The sequence below is a fragment of the Pollachius pollachius genome (genome assembly GCF_949987615.1).
Source record: "Pollachius pollachius genome assembly, chromosome: 5".
NCBI lineage: Eukaryota > Metazoa > Chordata > Actinopteri > Gadiformes > Gadidae > Pollachius > Pollachius pollachius.
The window spans coordinates 16,242,002-16,257,425 of NC_136938.1; the positions used below are offsets into that span (position 1 = coordinate 16,242,002).

Below are 15,424 nucleotides of genomic sequence, written 5' to 3' on the forward strand. Positions count from 1 at the left end.
ACTATGTTGGGACTACCAAATATTTATACATATACATATTTTTAATGGATTTATTTAGCATATTATGCCTTTATGGGTCGGCTCTAACCCATTCAAATCTTTTCCAACCAAACATGTTTGGTGTTGGTCTTGGCTTGGTTCGCTAGCAGAGGACAGATGGTGCCTTGTCAAACATCTTTGTGACAACACAGGCTGCACAACTCATGAGAAACTCATAATACATGCCAACCGGCAAGGAGTCGCCATCTTCATACTTGTGTGTGTGGATCTTTAACCCAACATTGCTGAACACTTTGTTGTTGATCATATATTTATTCAGCAATTCATTTTTAATCGGTCTATTTCGGTCCTCAGTAAAGCAAAGTGTCTCCTACCCTTGTTCTACGTCACTTTATTTATTACGGAACCTGCATTCATGTGGAATGCAACTGCAAGGTCTCCGTTCAGCATTATGAATTGGGAGTCAATGGAAACATGTGTCCAATGCAACAATACTTTGAGACAACAACATACCTGATGGTTGTCCCCTTGCAGGAAGGAGAAAAAGCTCAAATCTGGGAAAGGGAGGCGACAACAAACACTCAACATCACAAAGCACAGATCACGAAGTCTGAATTTCTAAGTCCTAGCACATTATGAAGTACCTTAAGTGCACCATCACATTGGAATGCGGAGATATTCAAGACCTAGTTTAACAAAATAGTTTAACAAAAAACAATGGGTTTTGCACACCAATATCTTTCAATTAACTACAGAAAATGGCATAGCAGCATCTCCACAGCTTGACCTTTAAAACCAACAAAAAACCTTGGCCTACTCCGTTCGTTCTTTTAACAACTTTGGATTCTAACGCAGAGCACCTTTAATTGACCTGTGTGCATTAGTATGAGGCTTACAGGCGGGCAGGTTCATGGGTTTGTGTTATGTAATAACCCTGTAAGCGGCCGTGTCCTTACCTGACAGATCAGTGGGCGTGTGGTAGTAGGGTCTGTAGTCCTGTATGAGCGGGGGTACAGGGGGGATGTAGCTGGCGTCCACACTCTGCATGCTGGGGGTGTGGCTGAGTGGCGGGGACGGATGGTGCAGGTTCAATACCCTGCAGGTCATTACGGGGATAAAGAAACACGCCTCTCGTTAGGGGTTGTTTGAATGACAGACAACAAAGTCGGTAGCTGTTGTTCGGCCAAGGAGTACAAAGTAAGGCCATGTGATACGCAATAGGAAGAAAAACACAACACAACCGGGCGAAAAGTTGAAGGTGAAGTTATTTTGTGGTGAATCTCAGGACAGGTTTTTCTAGACGTGACCAATAGTGAAAGGTAAGGAGCAAAGGTGTGAACTAGGAATGGGGCCCGAAGAGACAAGACACATGGACAGAGCAGAGCTCCATTCAATAGGAAGCCAAACAGCATTATTATGAGACAGCAGGGACTCAAATATCATGACAGACTTACAGGTCTCATAACACAATCCCAGTCATGGCTCACAAGGCTTTTATAGAACACGCTTGACAACTCATATTTACACAAGTTATAATTTCAGAACAAAGAGCTACGTCAAACACGTATGGCGGGTCATTTGTGGCAAACTGAGAACTGACAGAAAAGCAGGTAATGAAGGGCTAAATATAATAGGAGTACAACAGTTAATTCATCGGTTTGGCATCTAGATATACAATACATCATACTTCAAGGCAAGTGTCGCAGTTGCTTGGGACCCTTTGTGATTGTGCCAATTAGAAGAAATAGACATCACAGCAAAGCTCTGACCTAGAACTAAGTGTTTCGAAAAAAACATTGCATACTCTTAAATGATTCATTGAGACATTTCATAAATTTAAAAGCCTGACCTTCTTTGTCGACATGCAGGTTACTTATTAATATTAGAGTGAGAACTTCCACTAAAATATGAGCGTTATATTGCTTGGTGCCAACTCATGGAAAATGTTTTGATTCTGTGAAGCACATTAGCACTTTTTATTGTACCTTTAAACGTGCTCACAAAGTGTTGTCCTGCTTGTTCTTAGTGGGTGGACCCAGCCATGGCTATTAGGTCCCTTCAATTTAATTGGTCAAAGCCCCTCATAAAATCAGAGCTATCAGCACAAGGTGCGCCATTTCAATTCTAAGCAATTCATTTCGTTTAGAATTGGTTTTTGTTTCTGTTACAAATGTTCAGTTCTGACTCACGGCTCCTGTTTTGACCTTGAAATACACAATGCTGTTACGCAAGGTCACTGAGCGTGGAGGCAGGACCTCCTGCCCACAGGGAGCGCGGGGCTCACCCCTTATGGTTGACGGGCGGGGAGGCGGGCGAGCGAGGGGGACAGGGTCGCTTGGCGGGGGGCGGGAGCCGAGGCGGGGGAGGGGGTGCAGGCGAATCTTGGCTCTCGTAGTTGTCGTCGTCGTCTTCGTCCGCCACGTCGTCCTCCGAGCTGTCCAGCGTCAGGTCGATCACCTCCACCTTCTTGCCGCCCCCGCCCCCACCGTGGCCTGAGGACGAGGTGCGCTGCTCTGCCGACGACGTCCTGCAGGAGCCTGGAGGGGGGGAAGTAGCGTTAGCGTCTGTTTAGATGCTAGGTGACATGCCCGTGAAATACACATAGGATAGGAGTGGTATGATAGTATATCATTTACAATCCGGTCAATGATTTAATCGTGTTTTTGTTCCTAGTGTTTGGTTGTTTAAGGCATAACAAACAAAAATTGAAGAATGATTTTAAATCAGAATGCATCAAGGGATTTTTTTGTCTGCGATACTCATTTTGGGATGACTCGAGAGAGTTCTAGCAATTTAAATACACTGTAGGCTATAACCTAGGTCATATATAGCATGAGAACCACTTTTAAATAGCATGGTTATATACAGCATGTGGCACTTTTAAACACATAAATGTCCCACCATAATGACTCACAATTTCATGATTTATTACTAAAGTATAACCAAGACACCATTATTTCCAATAACATTCCTATGCTCCTACACGTTCAAACCCGTGGAGGTGGTCATTGCGATGTGAAGTCACAATGCACAATCCCTATTGAGATATCAGGGCAGAGATATCCCAATATTTGAAACAGTCACTGTTGTTTCACTCTAGTGCTTCGTCTTCAGGCTCTTCATGGAAGAGTATCGATCGAGTATCGACCCCCACCCCACAGGCCCCACCAGCGTTAGAGAGACTCACCGTCCACTCCGTTGCTGTAGGAGGCAGACGACACCTCCTGCACCTCCTTCTTCCACCTCATGGGGGACCAACAGCCGTCCTCCTTGAACTGGATCTCGTCACAGTCCGTGCAGCTGTTCAGAATCTCCATGAAGAGCCTACGGACAGACGTAGGCCACGTTTAACATCGACACGTCCGACGTGGGGATGACAAAATACAGGGCAGAGAAGCTGCACACATTAGAAACCTTTCTCTTTGCTGTGATCTTCTCTCTTGCTAAAACCACCACAGGGGGGCCACCACCTGGGGCTGAAGTAGCTCTGTGCCAGCTTCGTTTCAACAAATATGTTGCCAGGTCCATGATAGAACATGTTTGCGAACTTCAACCGTGGGCAAAGTCAACAGAGGCAACGCGAGTCACACCGCTAGTGCAGGAGCTAAATCAAGTAGTCAGCCTGTTAATTACAGCTCCTGTTCTGTGTCATATTAGCCCCACAACAGAGAATGCATGTTGCTTTCTCTTCCCATCCTCTTTAAAATGCTAATTGGAAATATAAGTGAAGGGGAGCAGCACAAATCACACTTGGTGCTCTGCCGGTATTCTGGGAGTGCAATTAGCAGAGCACCAATTATTCTAACACATTAAATGAGTCCTTCTGTACAAAAAGAAACCACTAAAGAAAGATGAGGTGGAGGACCCATATGTGCGAAGATGGTTTTATATATATATATATATATATATATATATATATATACACACACACACACACATACATAGATACATACATATATAGGTAAGAGATTAATTCAGGCGACCAGTACCAGTTGTACAGGTTAAAGTAGTAGTCATAATGTAGTTACATGTAATTGGATTCGTAATCATATATATATATATATATATATATATATATGATTACAAACCCACAATCTCTGTTCAAGATTATTGACTCAACATAAAACTTATTTTCATTTGAAATAGACACTAAATGATGTATGCACGTAAAATGGGTGAATAAATGGCTGTTGTTTACTTAAATAAAAAAAACACCAAATATTAATGCATAACCAACCAACAAATCTATAATAACATCATACTCTTGAACATTATTTTTATCAGGATATACAAATATCAGGAACAAACACAGGTTTCGCTCATAAGAATCATAAAGGATCTGCTACTTTTAAGAATCAGGGCACAGGTACAGTGAGTAGTCTAAACTAGTAGAGATAGGTCTACTAACCTGTGCCCTGGTACAAGGAGCAGACCCATAATTAGGGTTATGAGCTACATATAAGTTGATGATACAGATACACCTCTGGGAAAACAGTTTGTAATTCTCTCTTGCATAGTTCAACCCAGCCACTTTTAATCCTAACCTAACCCTTATAGTAACCCTCAAACACCACATTCTAACGGTGCGGATATATGATATTGCGCTTAAGGTGTGTTTTGCGTCTAAAATACATCCTGTATGTGCATGGTTTCTATTGCCCTGCTACCGCAAGTGAACTTCTACCGTAAGTGTGTGTCCCTATCCGAAGCATTGGGGTTTACACACTGTTTCCTCACATTGGCTGCATTGTGGATACGTGACATGTCTTCGCAGAAACAATATTCTTGGTATTTGTTTAGGTTTCTACAGTTGATGCTTTTTAACTGAGGCTAAAAAACAACAAGGTGAAATCTAAAAGACATTGGTGCAGCGCCTATATTCTCCTATCCCAATTTAAACTCATTTTCAATATTGGCTGCAAACTCGATCAACACTAAAAATGCAGGCAGTACATATCAAATCGCCTGCATGTTTATTTAAAGCACCTTGGTATGATAACAATAACTATTTGTAAGTTTATAAAAACGTCCTTATTACTATTTGCCACAGCACCAATTTCGTGACAGGGACAGAGTTTATTCTCCCCTTCTAGATTATTGTCTATTAAGCAAATTAAGTAATCCATTAATTTTTTTAAACCTAATGTTTCTTTGGTTAAACGAACATTACCCGAATATTGCACAGTATTCTGAAACCGTCATTTCAACATCTACTCTGGCAGCTATAAAGTTCTGAATTACAGAATGACCAATCAAATTTCTGTGGAAACTCATTTAAATGTTAATATGATGTTGCTGTGGTCAAGCACTTTTAAATATATGTCCATTCCCAAACAATGATGCTGATGTTTACCATATGTTTAATAGTCAGTTTGGTTTCGTTTTCTATCAAATTCAGCAGCTGAATATTTCGAGGAACTTGAAAACGCTTTGTGTAGAACATCCCTTGCATATGAATTGATTATGGAGAGGGCTCCATCAACAATCACAGCCTAGATCACCATGGAAACTCATTTATATGTTAATCTGACTAAACTGTAGCTGAATGCCTCTGAAAAACATGACATATGACAAACATGACATAAGACAACGTGACACAGCTACCAGGTGTAACACACACGTTTCACAAGCCTGCTACGCAGTGGACATCCTCATTGGTCAAAGGACCCTATCGGAGTGACACAACCAGAACAACCAAGTCATTTTTACAAATTATATTGGGAACGGTTGTTTCATTGAGGCCAGGAGAGACAGTAACGATGACGTTTCTGACGCGTTCAATTAGTATCTTTTTCAAACATGAGTCAGCAAAACACAACTAGATTGCAGTTTCACTACGAAACACACCGATAATGCAGCACCATTTACGGCGCTATTATTAATTACCAGCTGCTTCGGGCCCGCTAGGTTACGCTGTGGGTCACCGGCGCATCCCAGGAACATCACATCAACATCCCATCAACAGAAACTACAGTGACTCTGCAAGTCAATGGAAGCGGCTAATGGCAAGCAAATGCTATAACACGATGAGCACCTTTTCTGAATCTGGGTAAGACCAATTGACAGATATCTCGGCGTATCCCTTGAACGAGGGCCGACGTTTAAACAAAGCATGCAACGCAGCATCAAGCCAGCGGTGGGCCTGAATGCTGTGTTCTGGCGTTTAGGAATCGGTGGTGGTGAGTGTGCGTGCGTGTGTGTGTGTGTGTCCTACCCGTCGATAATGAGGTGCTCATAGGGCGCCTTCTTGTCACAGACGGGACACACCCAGGTGGGCTTCTTCTCGTTCATCTGCAGGTACAGTGTTGCGTCGAAGCACTGCAGGTGGGAGCAGGTGAGCGCCCGGCACGGGATGGTCAGACGCATCTTGCCCAGCTGCAACGGAACGCACACACACACACACACACACACACACACACACACACACACGTGGGGAAAGGTACACGCATGAACATGGGACGCCCACTGAGTAGGATGGTGAGGGCCGTGTTACATGTTGCATGTACGCATCCACACGCCATTGAAAACTGCATCCTAATAATAAACACCATTGTATCAATTAGTAGGTAGCTCCCTTCCTCTCTCCAATTTAAATGCGTAATGGTAGCTAGCATTTGTATCGTCGCAGTAGACAGGAAGGCCGGTTCTGACGGTTCCATGTCATAGCCTGATATCGTTTTTCGGTGTAGTTTCCTTTAGTGGCCGTGTCATCTTTTGACATGTCCAAAGTGTATTTCAAATGAACTTAGTCTCTTGCCTCTCTTGTTAACTTAACCATGGCTGGCAACAGCCATGTCCAATCACCCCCCTCACATTTGTTTTGTTAACATTAAACCTTCAATCCTTTTGATGTGACTGCACACGATGGGAAAGTTTCCCTTGAAGAATCTAGGAGACCCATTGATTGATGCTCAGTAAATGCTGCGAGTGTCTCTCCTTCCCATGCTCCTTTAAACCAAATATTTTGCCACCATGAAGATTCTTATAAGAAATGATTATCATCTCACAAACACACAGACACTCCACACACACACACACACACACACAAACACACACACACACACACACACACACACACACACACACACACACACACACACGCAAGCAAACAATAAAACACACAAATAAAGAAATAACTCAAACAGCAAACCAGTGCTGTGTCAGGCGGGCCTAAGGTAAGTGGCAGACGAGGAGCCGACAGTATGTGAAGGCGAGGAGATTGTTTACCGGGCAAAGTAAGGACACCCGCAGGCTGGTGGTGGCTATCTCACTGTCCGGGTCGGCTGTGAGCTTCTCTTTGACTGTAACGGAAGAGCAAAACAAACGTCACACACACACACACACACACACACACACACTCATAAATGATTGCAGCGAGTAGCAGGCTCAGAGGTATCAAGCAAACTTATTCAATAGTTCTTCTTCTTCGTCAGTCTGATACAATAAAAGTCCATCATTTGGCACAAAAACCCATCTGAGAATGCTCTGGTATACAGTCCGTCTTCCTGGGAACGAAGTAATTCTTAAAACATCTAAACGCGTATTGTGATGTTCTCATGGAATAAATGCTTGTTCATCTTTGCTATGCATAGTATATCCTAACTTCATTCATCTCAATATAAATTCTGTTAGAGACGATCAGCGATAAATTGGATTAATGTTGAGCGCTAGCATAAGGTGTAAAGACCTTTGATGTGAAAACCTAACAACGTAACATTGATATTATACATTACGCATTTGATTTCATAGCCTTACCATTCTGTCGTTCTTTTATTTTGATCTGGATATCATATCCAGGTACGTGAAAGCCAAGCATGTAACTTCAACAGGTTAAAACATCGGCCCGCTGAACAACACACAACTGCTTTTACAGATCTGTTTGCTGTGGCATGGATATAGATATATACAACACAGTTCATTCAGAGGACCGACACACCCTCGCATGATAAGACACACTTCAGGTCAAACATTCAAACGTTTATGACCAGACCTCAGTGGAAAGGGAACGAATATGGCTAAATGTGGATGGAGTGGTAAGAAAAGTGTGTTACGGGTGTCATACTGAGTGCTCGCGAGTGGTCTGGGTTCCTGATGCCTTTGGAGCGTAGCCTTTGTAACAAGATAGTGGACGACTGCTGCTTCACCAGGTACACTGCCATGGAGTAGCTCTGTGGACACACACATTTCAGATGTGCACACACACACACACACACACAAACATACAAGATGTACAATATTAGGAAAGACAAGGGTAGAGCTCCTAGTAGTCCTCTATACTGGCTGTGACATTTTATTGTAGACATCCCCAGGAGAGGCAAGGCAAGGCCAGGCAACTTTATTTATAAAGCACTTTTCATACACGAGGCAGACTCAAAGTGCTTCAGATTGAGACATAGTCATACAATAAAATGAAATAATAAAATAAAATAGAAAAATTTAAAAAGGCAGGGTCGGCTTAGTTCAGGAGGTAGAGCAGTTGTCTTGTAACCGAAAGGTTGCTAGTTCGATCCCCAGCTCCTCCTAGCTAAGTGTTGATGTGTCCCTGAGCAAGACACTTAACCCTAACTGCTCCTGACGAGCTGGCTGTCGCCTTGCATGGTTGACTCTGCAGTCGGTGTGTCAATGTGTGTATTAACTGATGTAAGTCGCTTTGGATAAAAGCGTCCGCTAAATGCCCTAATTGTAATTGTAGAAAGTGCAATGTCTTTAAGATTTAGCAGAATGGGCTACTACTACTGGAGGATGTACACAATGGGCAGCAGGTTGTAGGTAAAAAAAGATGCGTGATGGTGTATGGGTGACAAGGACCAATGAGAGGTGATTGTCACTTTAGATGAGCAATGCGGAACACCAAGGGCATCCAGGGCGTAACAGGAGTGCTGCTCTTTAGACAGAGATTTAGAGTCTGTACGTCTACAATGCCCCAGATTCCAATAAAACTGGCCATTCCTTCTGTACATTCAAATGTAGTGCGTTGGATAAGTCAGATGTTTTTTTGATAATCAAATTAACCCTTTTATGAAGGACACATAATAAACGTTTTCTGCTTAATGCTTCATTGATACAAAATGTTGGTTCAGGAATCAATTAAGAATAAATACTATTCAAGCCTTTCAACTATGGTAACTTGGGATGGGGATTTGCTATTAATTAAATCATTTTCTTCTCTAAATTATTAATTGATTAATCTGGGAAAAAATTAATCGTTTGATTCATCAACTATGAAATAATCGTTAGTTGCAGTTCTAGTCAAATGGAGCAAATTGCGAAATAATATTTTTGTATTTTTTTTTTTAATCACATTCTATTTATATTCCAGCAGTTTAGCCGCACTATAATGAAGTCATTTATCTGGTTGTACCAGCAAGAGCAACTCTTGGTATCCGCACTCACAGTAAGCAATAGCTACTGATGGTGGTACATAGGCCGAGTCACAGCGGTATATATCTGGTCTGTGAACTGATTTGCTAAGGCTAAATTTGAGCACATCTGTCCGCAGCAATATTGTCAATTATTTTAATCTATAAAATTCCAGAACATGCATTGATTGATTGCACTCAAATTTGTCTTGTGATCGGTTGACAAGAAACATATCCGGAAAAGAAGGACATCTTAAACGGTAATCTGATTCAACAGTTTAGTCACACAGTTTATTGGACATTTCGTTGTAATGCACCACGCGTGCCACTAGAGGGAAAATCAAACTGCATGTAATTGGAAGGAGCAGCACATACGTGATCAAAGACTAGTTATTGTCAAATGTTTGTACTTACCCGTCCAATCTCTGAGGTCCAGGACACCACGATGGTGTTGGGCACGGTGGTGGACAACCGCACCAGGGAGGTGATGTTGATAGGGCGGCTGGGCCGCTTCGGCTCCACGCCGTTTTTGGTTGGAGGAAGAAAACCCTGCACAGCCGAAATATCCCAAAAATGGTATGGAATCAAGTCGCACACATCACTCGTTTTAATGGCTATTTCTGTTGATTTAACAGTGAAATGACAGTGGGTTGCAAGAAAATCAATAAACAGAATCAATTTTGGAGAGGGACAGAGAAACTAGTATAGTGTCATATTTTGTATTTGACAGCCACTAATGTGAGTTTAACTAGTTCACGTCCATGTGTGTGAGTCCAATGCAGTAGATCGCCAATGCAGTAGATCGCATGCTAACCAGTTACACAACTGGTTAGCATGCCGTGATGCATAAATACACTACAGCTTTTGATAAGGCTCCCGATAATGACCCTCACCGGCAGATTGCAGGGCTTCCCGTTGACTTTCACGCAGAGATTGGGCGGAAAATGGTCTTCCTGTGGACAGCTGGTCTCAGACAGACAGAACCTCAGCTGAACCTGAACTGAGAAGTCACATTTGGTCCCCGAGATGTCCCTGCAGAAAAACACAGAAGCACCATTAAGGGTGGCCCAAGATCGACCGGTCTGCCGCAGACTGCTTGTATTCTTGTCGCGTGTGTGTGTGCGAGTATTGTGTTGTGCGTTTGTCAGTGCGGTTGACACAGTTTTCATGATTGCCATCATTTATGCTGGTCATTTGTTCATTTGTTTTGGTCTTATATCATTATATAGTGTGTTGAATTCAGTTGTTTTTCTAAACCATTCAAATCAATGTCAATTTTGGATGATTATAGACTATTTTGTGTAGATTATTGATTGCAATCAAATCCATTTGAATTCCAGGTTGTTGTTTTCAGATCACGGTTTTAGTCCAGCTTCAATTATGTGCTGCGGGCAGGCTTGAAGGAGGAAGTGGGTGTTGTAGGAGCTTGTGTGTGGTTGGAGGAGGAGGTGCTGAGTTGGAGGAGGAGGAGGTGGTGTGGGTAAGGGGAGGAGGTGATGGAGTAAAAGCAGGTTGAGGAGGTGTTAGTTAGAGGAGGAAGTGCTGGAGATACAGCCGGTGGAGGTGTTGGGAGGGGATCCAGTATGAGGCGGAGGAGTTGATGGAGTTTTTGGAAGAGCAGGTGGAGGTGCAGGTTAATGGAGGATGAAGAGTTGCTCCCAGTAAGAGGAGGTGATGAAGTTAGAGGAGGAGCAGGAGGCGATGGAGTTACAGGAGGAGATGATGAAGTTAAAGGAGCTGTTCTTACATGGAGCCGCTTATCTGCTGGACCTGCTGTGGGGTCAACGCAAAGGCAAAACACGTCTCCTGAAAGCGCTGGCTGCTGTCTGAAGCTGAGAGAGGAGAGGGAGAGAGAGACAGTAAGGCAGAGACTAACACAGAACCCGATAATAAGTCCATGTCAGATGCCCTTTAAAGGGTAATTCCGGTGTAAAATGGATTTTGGATATGTTTTGTATGATAATGAGTTGAAACGTTCGTTTTGGAGCACAAAAACCGTACATAGACGCTTTCTTCAGTTGGCTGTTTTTAGCCGATTCTATCAAAACGCTATAAACTTGGAACGATGGGGGCATTTGTTATGGTAAAAACTTAATCGCTATTTTAAACCACTTAAAAGGCTAAAAGTAGCCCGACACTTCTTTGGTAGTATAATAAGGGTCTTAACATATAAAACGAGGCATTTAGAACTTTGTAAGTGTACAGATTGTTTATTAAAAATGACATTTTATACACACAATACTGTCAGTAGATCACCCGTCGACGCCATTTTGTTTTTAAGACTCGATAAGTAGATTGGCGAACACAGAGCTTGCGTGTTGCTGACGGATGTCACAATCTCTGTGTTCTTCAATCTACCTATCGAGTCTTAAAAACAAAATGGCGTTGACGGGTGATCTACTGACGGTATTGTGTGTATAAAATGTATTTTTTAATAAACAATCTGTACACTTACAAAGTTCTCAATGCCTCGTTTTATATGTTAAGACCCTTATTATACTACCAAAGACGTGTCGGGCTACTTTTAGCCTTTTAAGTGGTTTAAAATAGCGATTTAGTTTTTACCTTAACCAGTGCCCCCATCGTTCTAAGTTTATAGTGTTTTGATAGAATCGGCTAAAAACAGCCAACTGAAGAAAGCATCTATATACGTTTTTTGTGCTCCAAAACGAACGTTTCAACTCGTTATCATACAAAACATATCCCAAATCCATTTTACACCGGAATTACCCTTTAACATTGAGAGGTCTAGAGGCAACTGGAGAAACCAATATATAAGGGCCACTTGTTTTCCTTTGTGTCTTTGGGTTTATTGTATTCTCAAGGCATAAACAAGTCATATAGTGGAATTAAGTAGCAGCACATTGCCATGGTGATATGCTATTTCTACCAGCAACAACAAACCTTGAGGCTGGTAGAGTTTTGAGTGGTTTCCGGGGACTGAGATGAAAAAGTCCCTTTGGCCTTATCTTATGGGCACATTCCATTAGGTACATGGAGTATATCATTTGATTAGATACACAACAGGCCCAATGCAAGAAACACTTGCACACACAGATCACATGCAAACGTTTTAAGAGCACTTCTTGCAATCATGAAAATACTCGGTACGCACAAATCCATGAGTATTCTAGACTTGGTGGTCTAGAATAGAAGCAAAAAATAACAAGGCTATTCGGCCAAACGTTTCCAATTTAATGGCTAGACAAGGGGTCAGCAACTCCTGGCCCTTCCACCCCACGGCAGTGGCTCCCTGTAGCTTCAAAGAAATTGGAAATAAATAAAAATATATACATTCTTTATTTCTTTCTTTCCTCTTATTGTGGGGATCAAGGTGATACTGTGACAAAATAACAAAAGTGTTCTCACATTCTACAAATACAAGTTTCATAAATTAGTTACTATAAATACACATCTTTATATGCTGTGTTATCCTCATTTTAGGGGTCAAAATTGGCTTATTTGGTGAGAGAGGGACGAGAAACTGGAAAGGCCCTAAGTATTGCTTCTCTCAACAACTCTAAACTTCAACTTCAACAATATATATATATATATATATATATATATATATATATATATATATATTCTCTAAGGTTCGGCAATTTTTAGCACGGCTGATCTTCCGAAACCGAAATTAAACTATTTCAGGGTGCAACTCTCTGCACTTGGCCAAACTGTTCTGCCTTATAGCCTACTTTTCAGAACAATTGAAAGCTTAAACGGAAAATTAAATCCCTGTTTTAACAGAGGAACTTACGACCGCCTACGATCCGAGCAGTCGAGACAGTCGTTATGATTTTAAAAATAACTGGTTCCATAGGAAGAGAGTGTTGTCAAATGTTCTAATGACACACGTCACACTCGCTTGAAATTGAAATCAACCACTCTGAAAAAAACGTTTTAACTTGTAGGAGCAGACTTCATGTATTTTACAGAACTTAATGCCGGTTTAGCAACTTTATTCCATTTAGATACCATATACATTTTTGATCAAAATAAAAGGTACTTTTCGGTTTACTACCCCAAATTATTAGATATCACATGAATAATATTTTAGTTTTGAAGTAGTGATGTCAACAACTACACGGACACATGGTCGCTTGACGTTGCCAAGCTGTCCTTTTGAATCTATTTTAAAATCAATCCAAAATTATTTATTTTGTACACTGCTCTGCCACTACCTTAGCAGCTAAATGTTCTGTTTTATTTTATTGATTCAAAGGGAGGTCTTCAAACTCAGCGTTCATGAATCTGATGTGGCACACTCCTATGAGTTCAATATAAGCACAAAAGTATGACCAAGAGAGAGAATACTATGAGAATACAATGAAAATATTCTTGCATGAGACCCAATGTCTCCAATAACTATAAAGGACTGGCAAGAACAATGAAATCAGTCTGTCAAGATACACACAACTGATATAATATAGGAAACACACCTGGCAGTTGGATAAAGACTTATGCATACTATGTGCCCTATTTTAACAGTCTGAACCGCGTAACGCAAGTAGCTTTGTGGGCGGACCTCTGTCACTATTGCCATTATAACGGCGGATAAATTACTCGCACCCGACGCAAATCTAAAATGTGTTGGTCTGAGTACCCGTGGGAGTGTTTTAGGCGTAACATGCAATCAACCAATGAGAGTTCCATCTCCCATTCCCTTTAAGAGCCATGAGCCCATTTGAACTTGACGAGTTGATATTTTGACAGCGTGTTTGCAGTCTACGCTGAGACAGATGAGTGGCCACATGAATTTCAAACTTCAAATGGCTCAGTTTATGTCCAAATAATAGGCCTACTTCAAACATGGAATAGCGTTTTATTCTACAACTTCAGAAACACTGAGTCACCATGTAAATTTCGACAAAGAGAACTTAACACATGGCCCAGGATATGCGGTCCTGTGGCCGCAACAGTGGGTCTATTTAATGATAAGCGGCAATCCATTAACGAACATTGTTTGTTACCAGTATTGTATACATTATCGTTATCGACGTGTGTTCATGTTGCGTTACGTGTTTAGTTTACGTGTGTTTAAACAGATGGGTGCACACATATAGTTTAACTGCGCGGAAAACATTACCCTCATTCATTCATTCTTTTAAACACTCACTCGCGGTAAAACTATGTTTTCTCACGATCAAATACTCATCAATCCTAAAAGTTATGGGCTTGTAGTCGATGTCTTTGTCAAGAAAATATGTGTTTGCTGTACGATGTTTGCAAATGCGTTATTTTAAAAGTGCAACTTCTTAGCGCTGTATCAGTGCGTCAAAACATTGATACAGAATTTCAGTTTACAGGCAGAGGCCTGTAAACTGAAAATTATGAACTGTATTTGAGTATCTGTGTCAGCTTTATGTGCGATAAGTGTACCGCCTGCAGGCTACATGCAGGATAATTAAATGCCATTATATGATATGCCACTGTGAAACTATTATTGACGCCTTGATTACTAAAAATAGATGCAGGGTGCCATTTGAGTGGCAGGGTCATGAAAGCATCAAGACACGATCACATTAAAACACACACACAGGCACAGACACACCCACCCACATGCACACGACCGCACAGACGCACACACAGTAGCTAAATGCAAAATGTCAAGATAGAATTGATTGAGGCACGTCTCTCTCCCTCCGCCTCGATTAATGTTTTTTGCATGCACACACAAACAGTATAATACAATATGCACGTTAAAATTGGTTGTGATGATTGGCAGTTTTCAGCCGCTTGATAATATGCAGTCTCAGATGCACATGAGCAACTTCCTTTAAATTGGGCGACGTTTGTTACATTACTGTGGACATTTTCTTTCTATGGCTTTTATTACCCATCATGTTTATTTTTTGTTATGCTTTGTCGGTTTTATCCCTGGTTGTTCCTATGTTGTTGACGAGGGCAGCACCCTAGACGCTGAGTGATCATTGTACAGAGAGCCCAAAGTTTAATCAAATTCTCTGTGCATGAAAATAACAACATACAACATGACATCGATGGTTAAAATACAGGAATTCCATTACATATTAATCAAGGAAAATAAACTAATGCTTACAGGAGAA

General features: G+C 41.5%; 1 protein-coding gene across 2 annotated transcripts in view; it reads right to left on the bottom strand.

Moving 5' to 3' along the window:
- Positions 1-15,424, bottom strand: part of LOC307075883 (E3 SUMO-protein ligase PIAS1-like) — a 47,868-nt gene that overhangs the window by 4,026 nt on the left and 28,418 nt on the right. For both annotated transcript variants that reach the window (XM_079736614.1, XM_079736613.1), the window contains 10 exons: positions 11,107-11,191; positions 10,253-10,391; positions 9,774-9,908; positions 8,063-8,168; positions 7,228-7,301; positions 6,215-6,375; positions 3,188-3,324; positions 2,285-2,537; positions 957-1,096; positions 514-554 (listed from right to left, as the gene is read on the bottom strand). In XM_079736614.1, the coding sequence (XP_079592740.1) occupies positions 514-554; positions 957-1,096; positions 2,285-2,537; positions 3,188-3,324; positions 6,215-6,375; positions 7,228-7,301; positions 8,063-8,168; positions 9,774-9,908; positions 10,253-10,391; positions 11,107-11,191 (1,271 nt within the window). The remainder of the gene's footprint in view (positions 1-513; positions 555-956; positions 1,097-2,284; positions 2,538-3,187; positions 3,325-6,214; positions 6,376-7,227; positions 7,302-8,062; positions 8,169-9,773; positions 9,909-10,252; positions 10,392-11,106; positions 11,192-15,424) is intronic.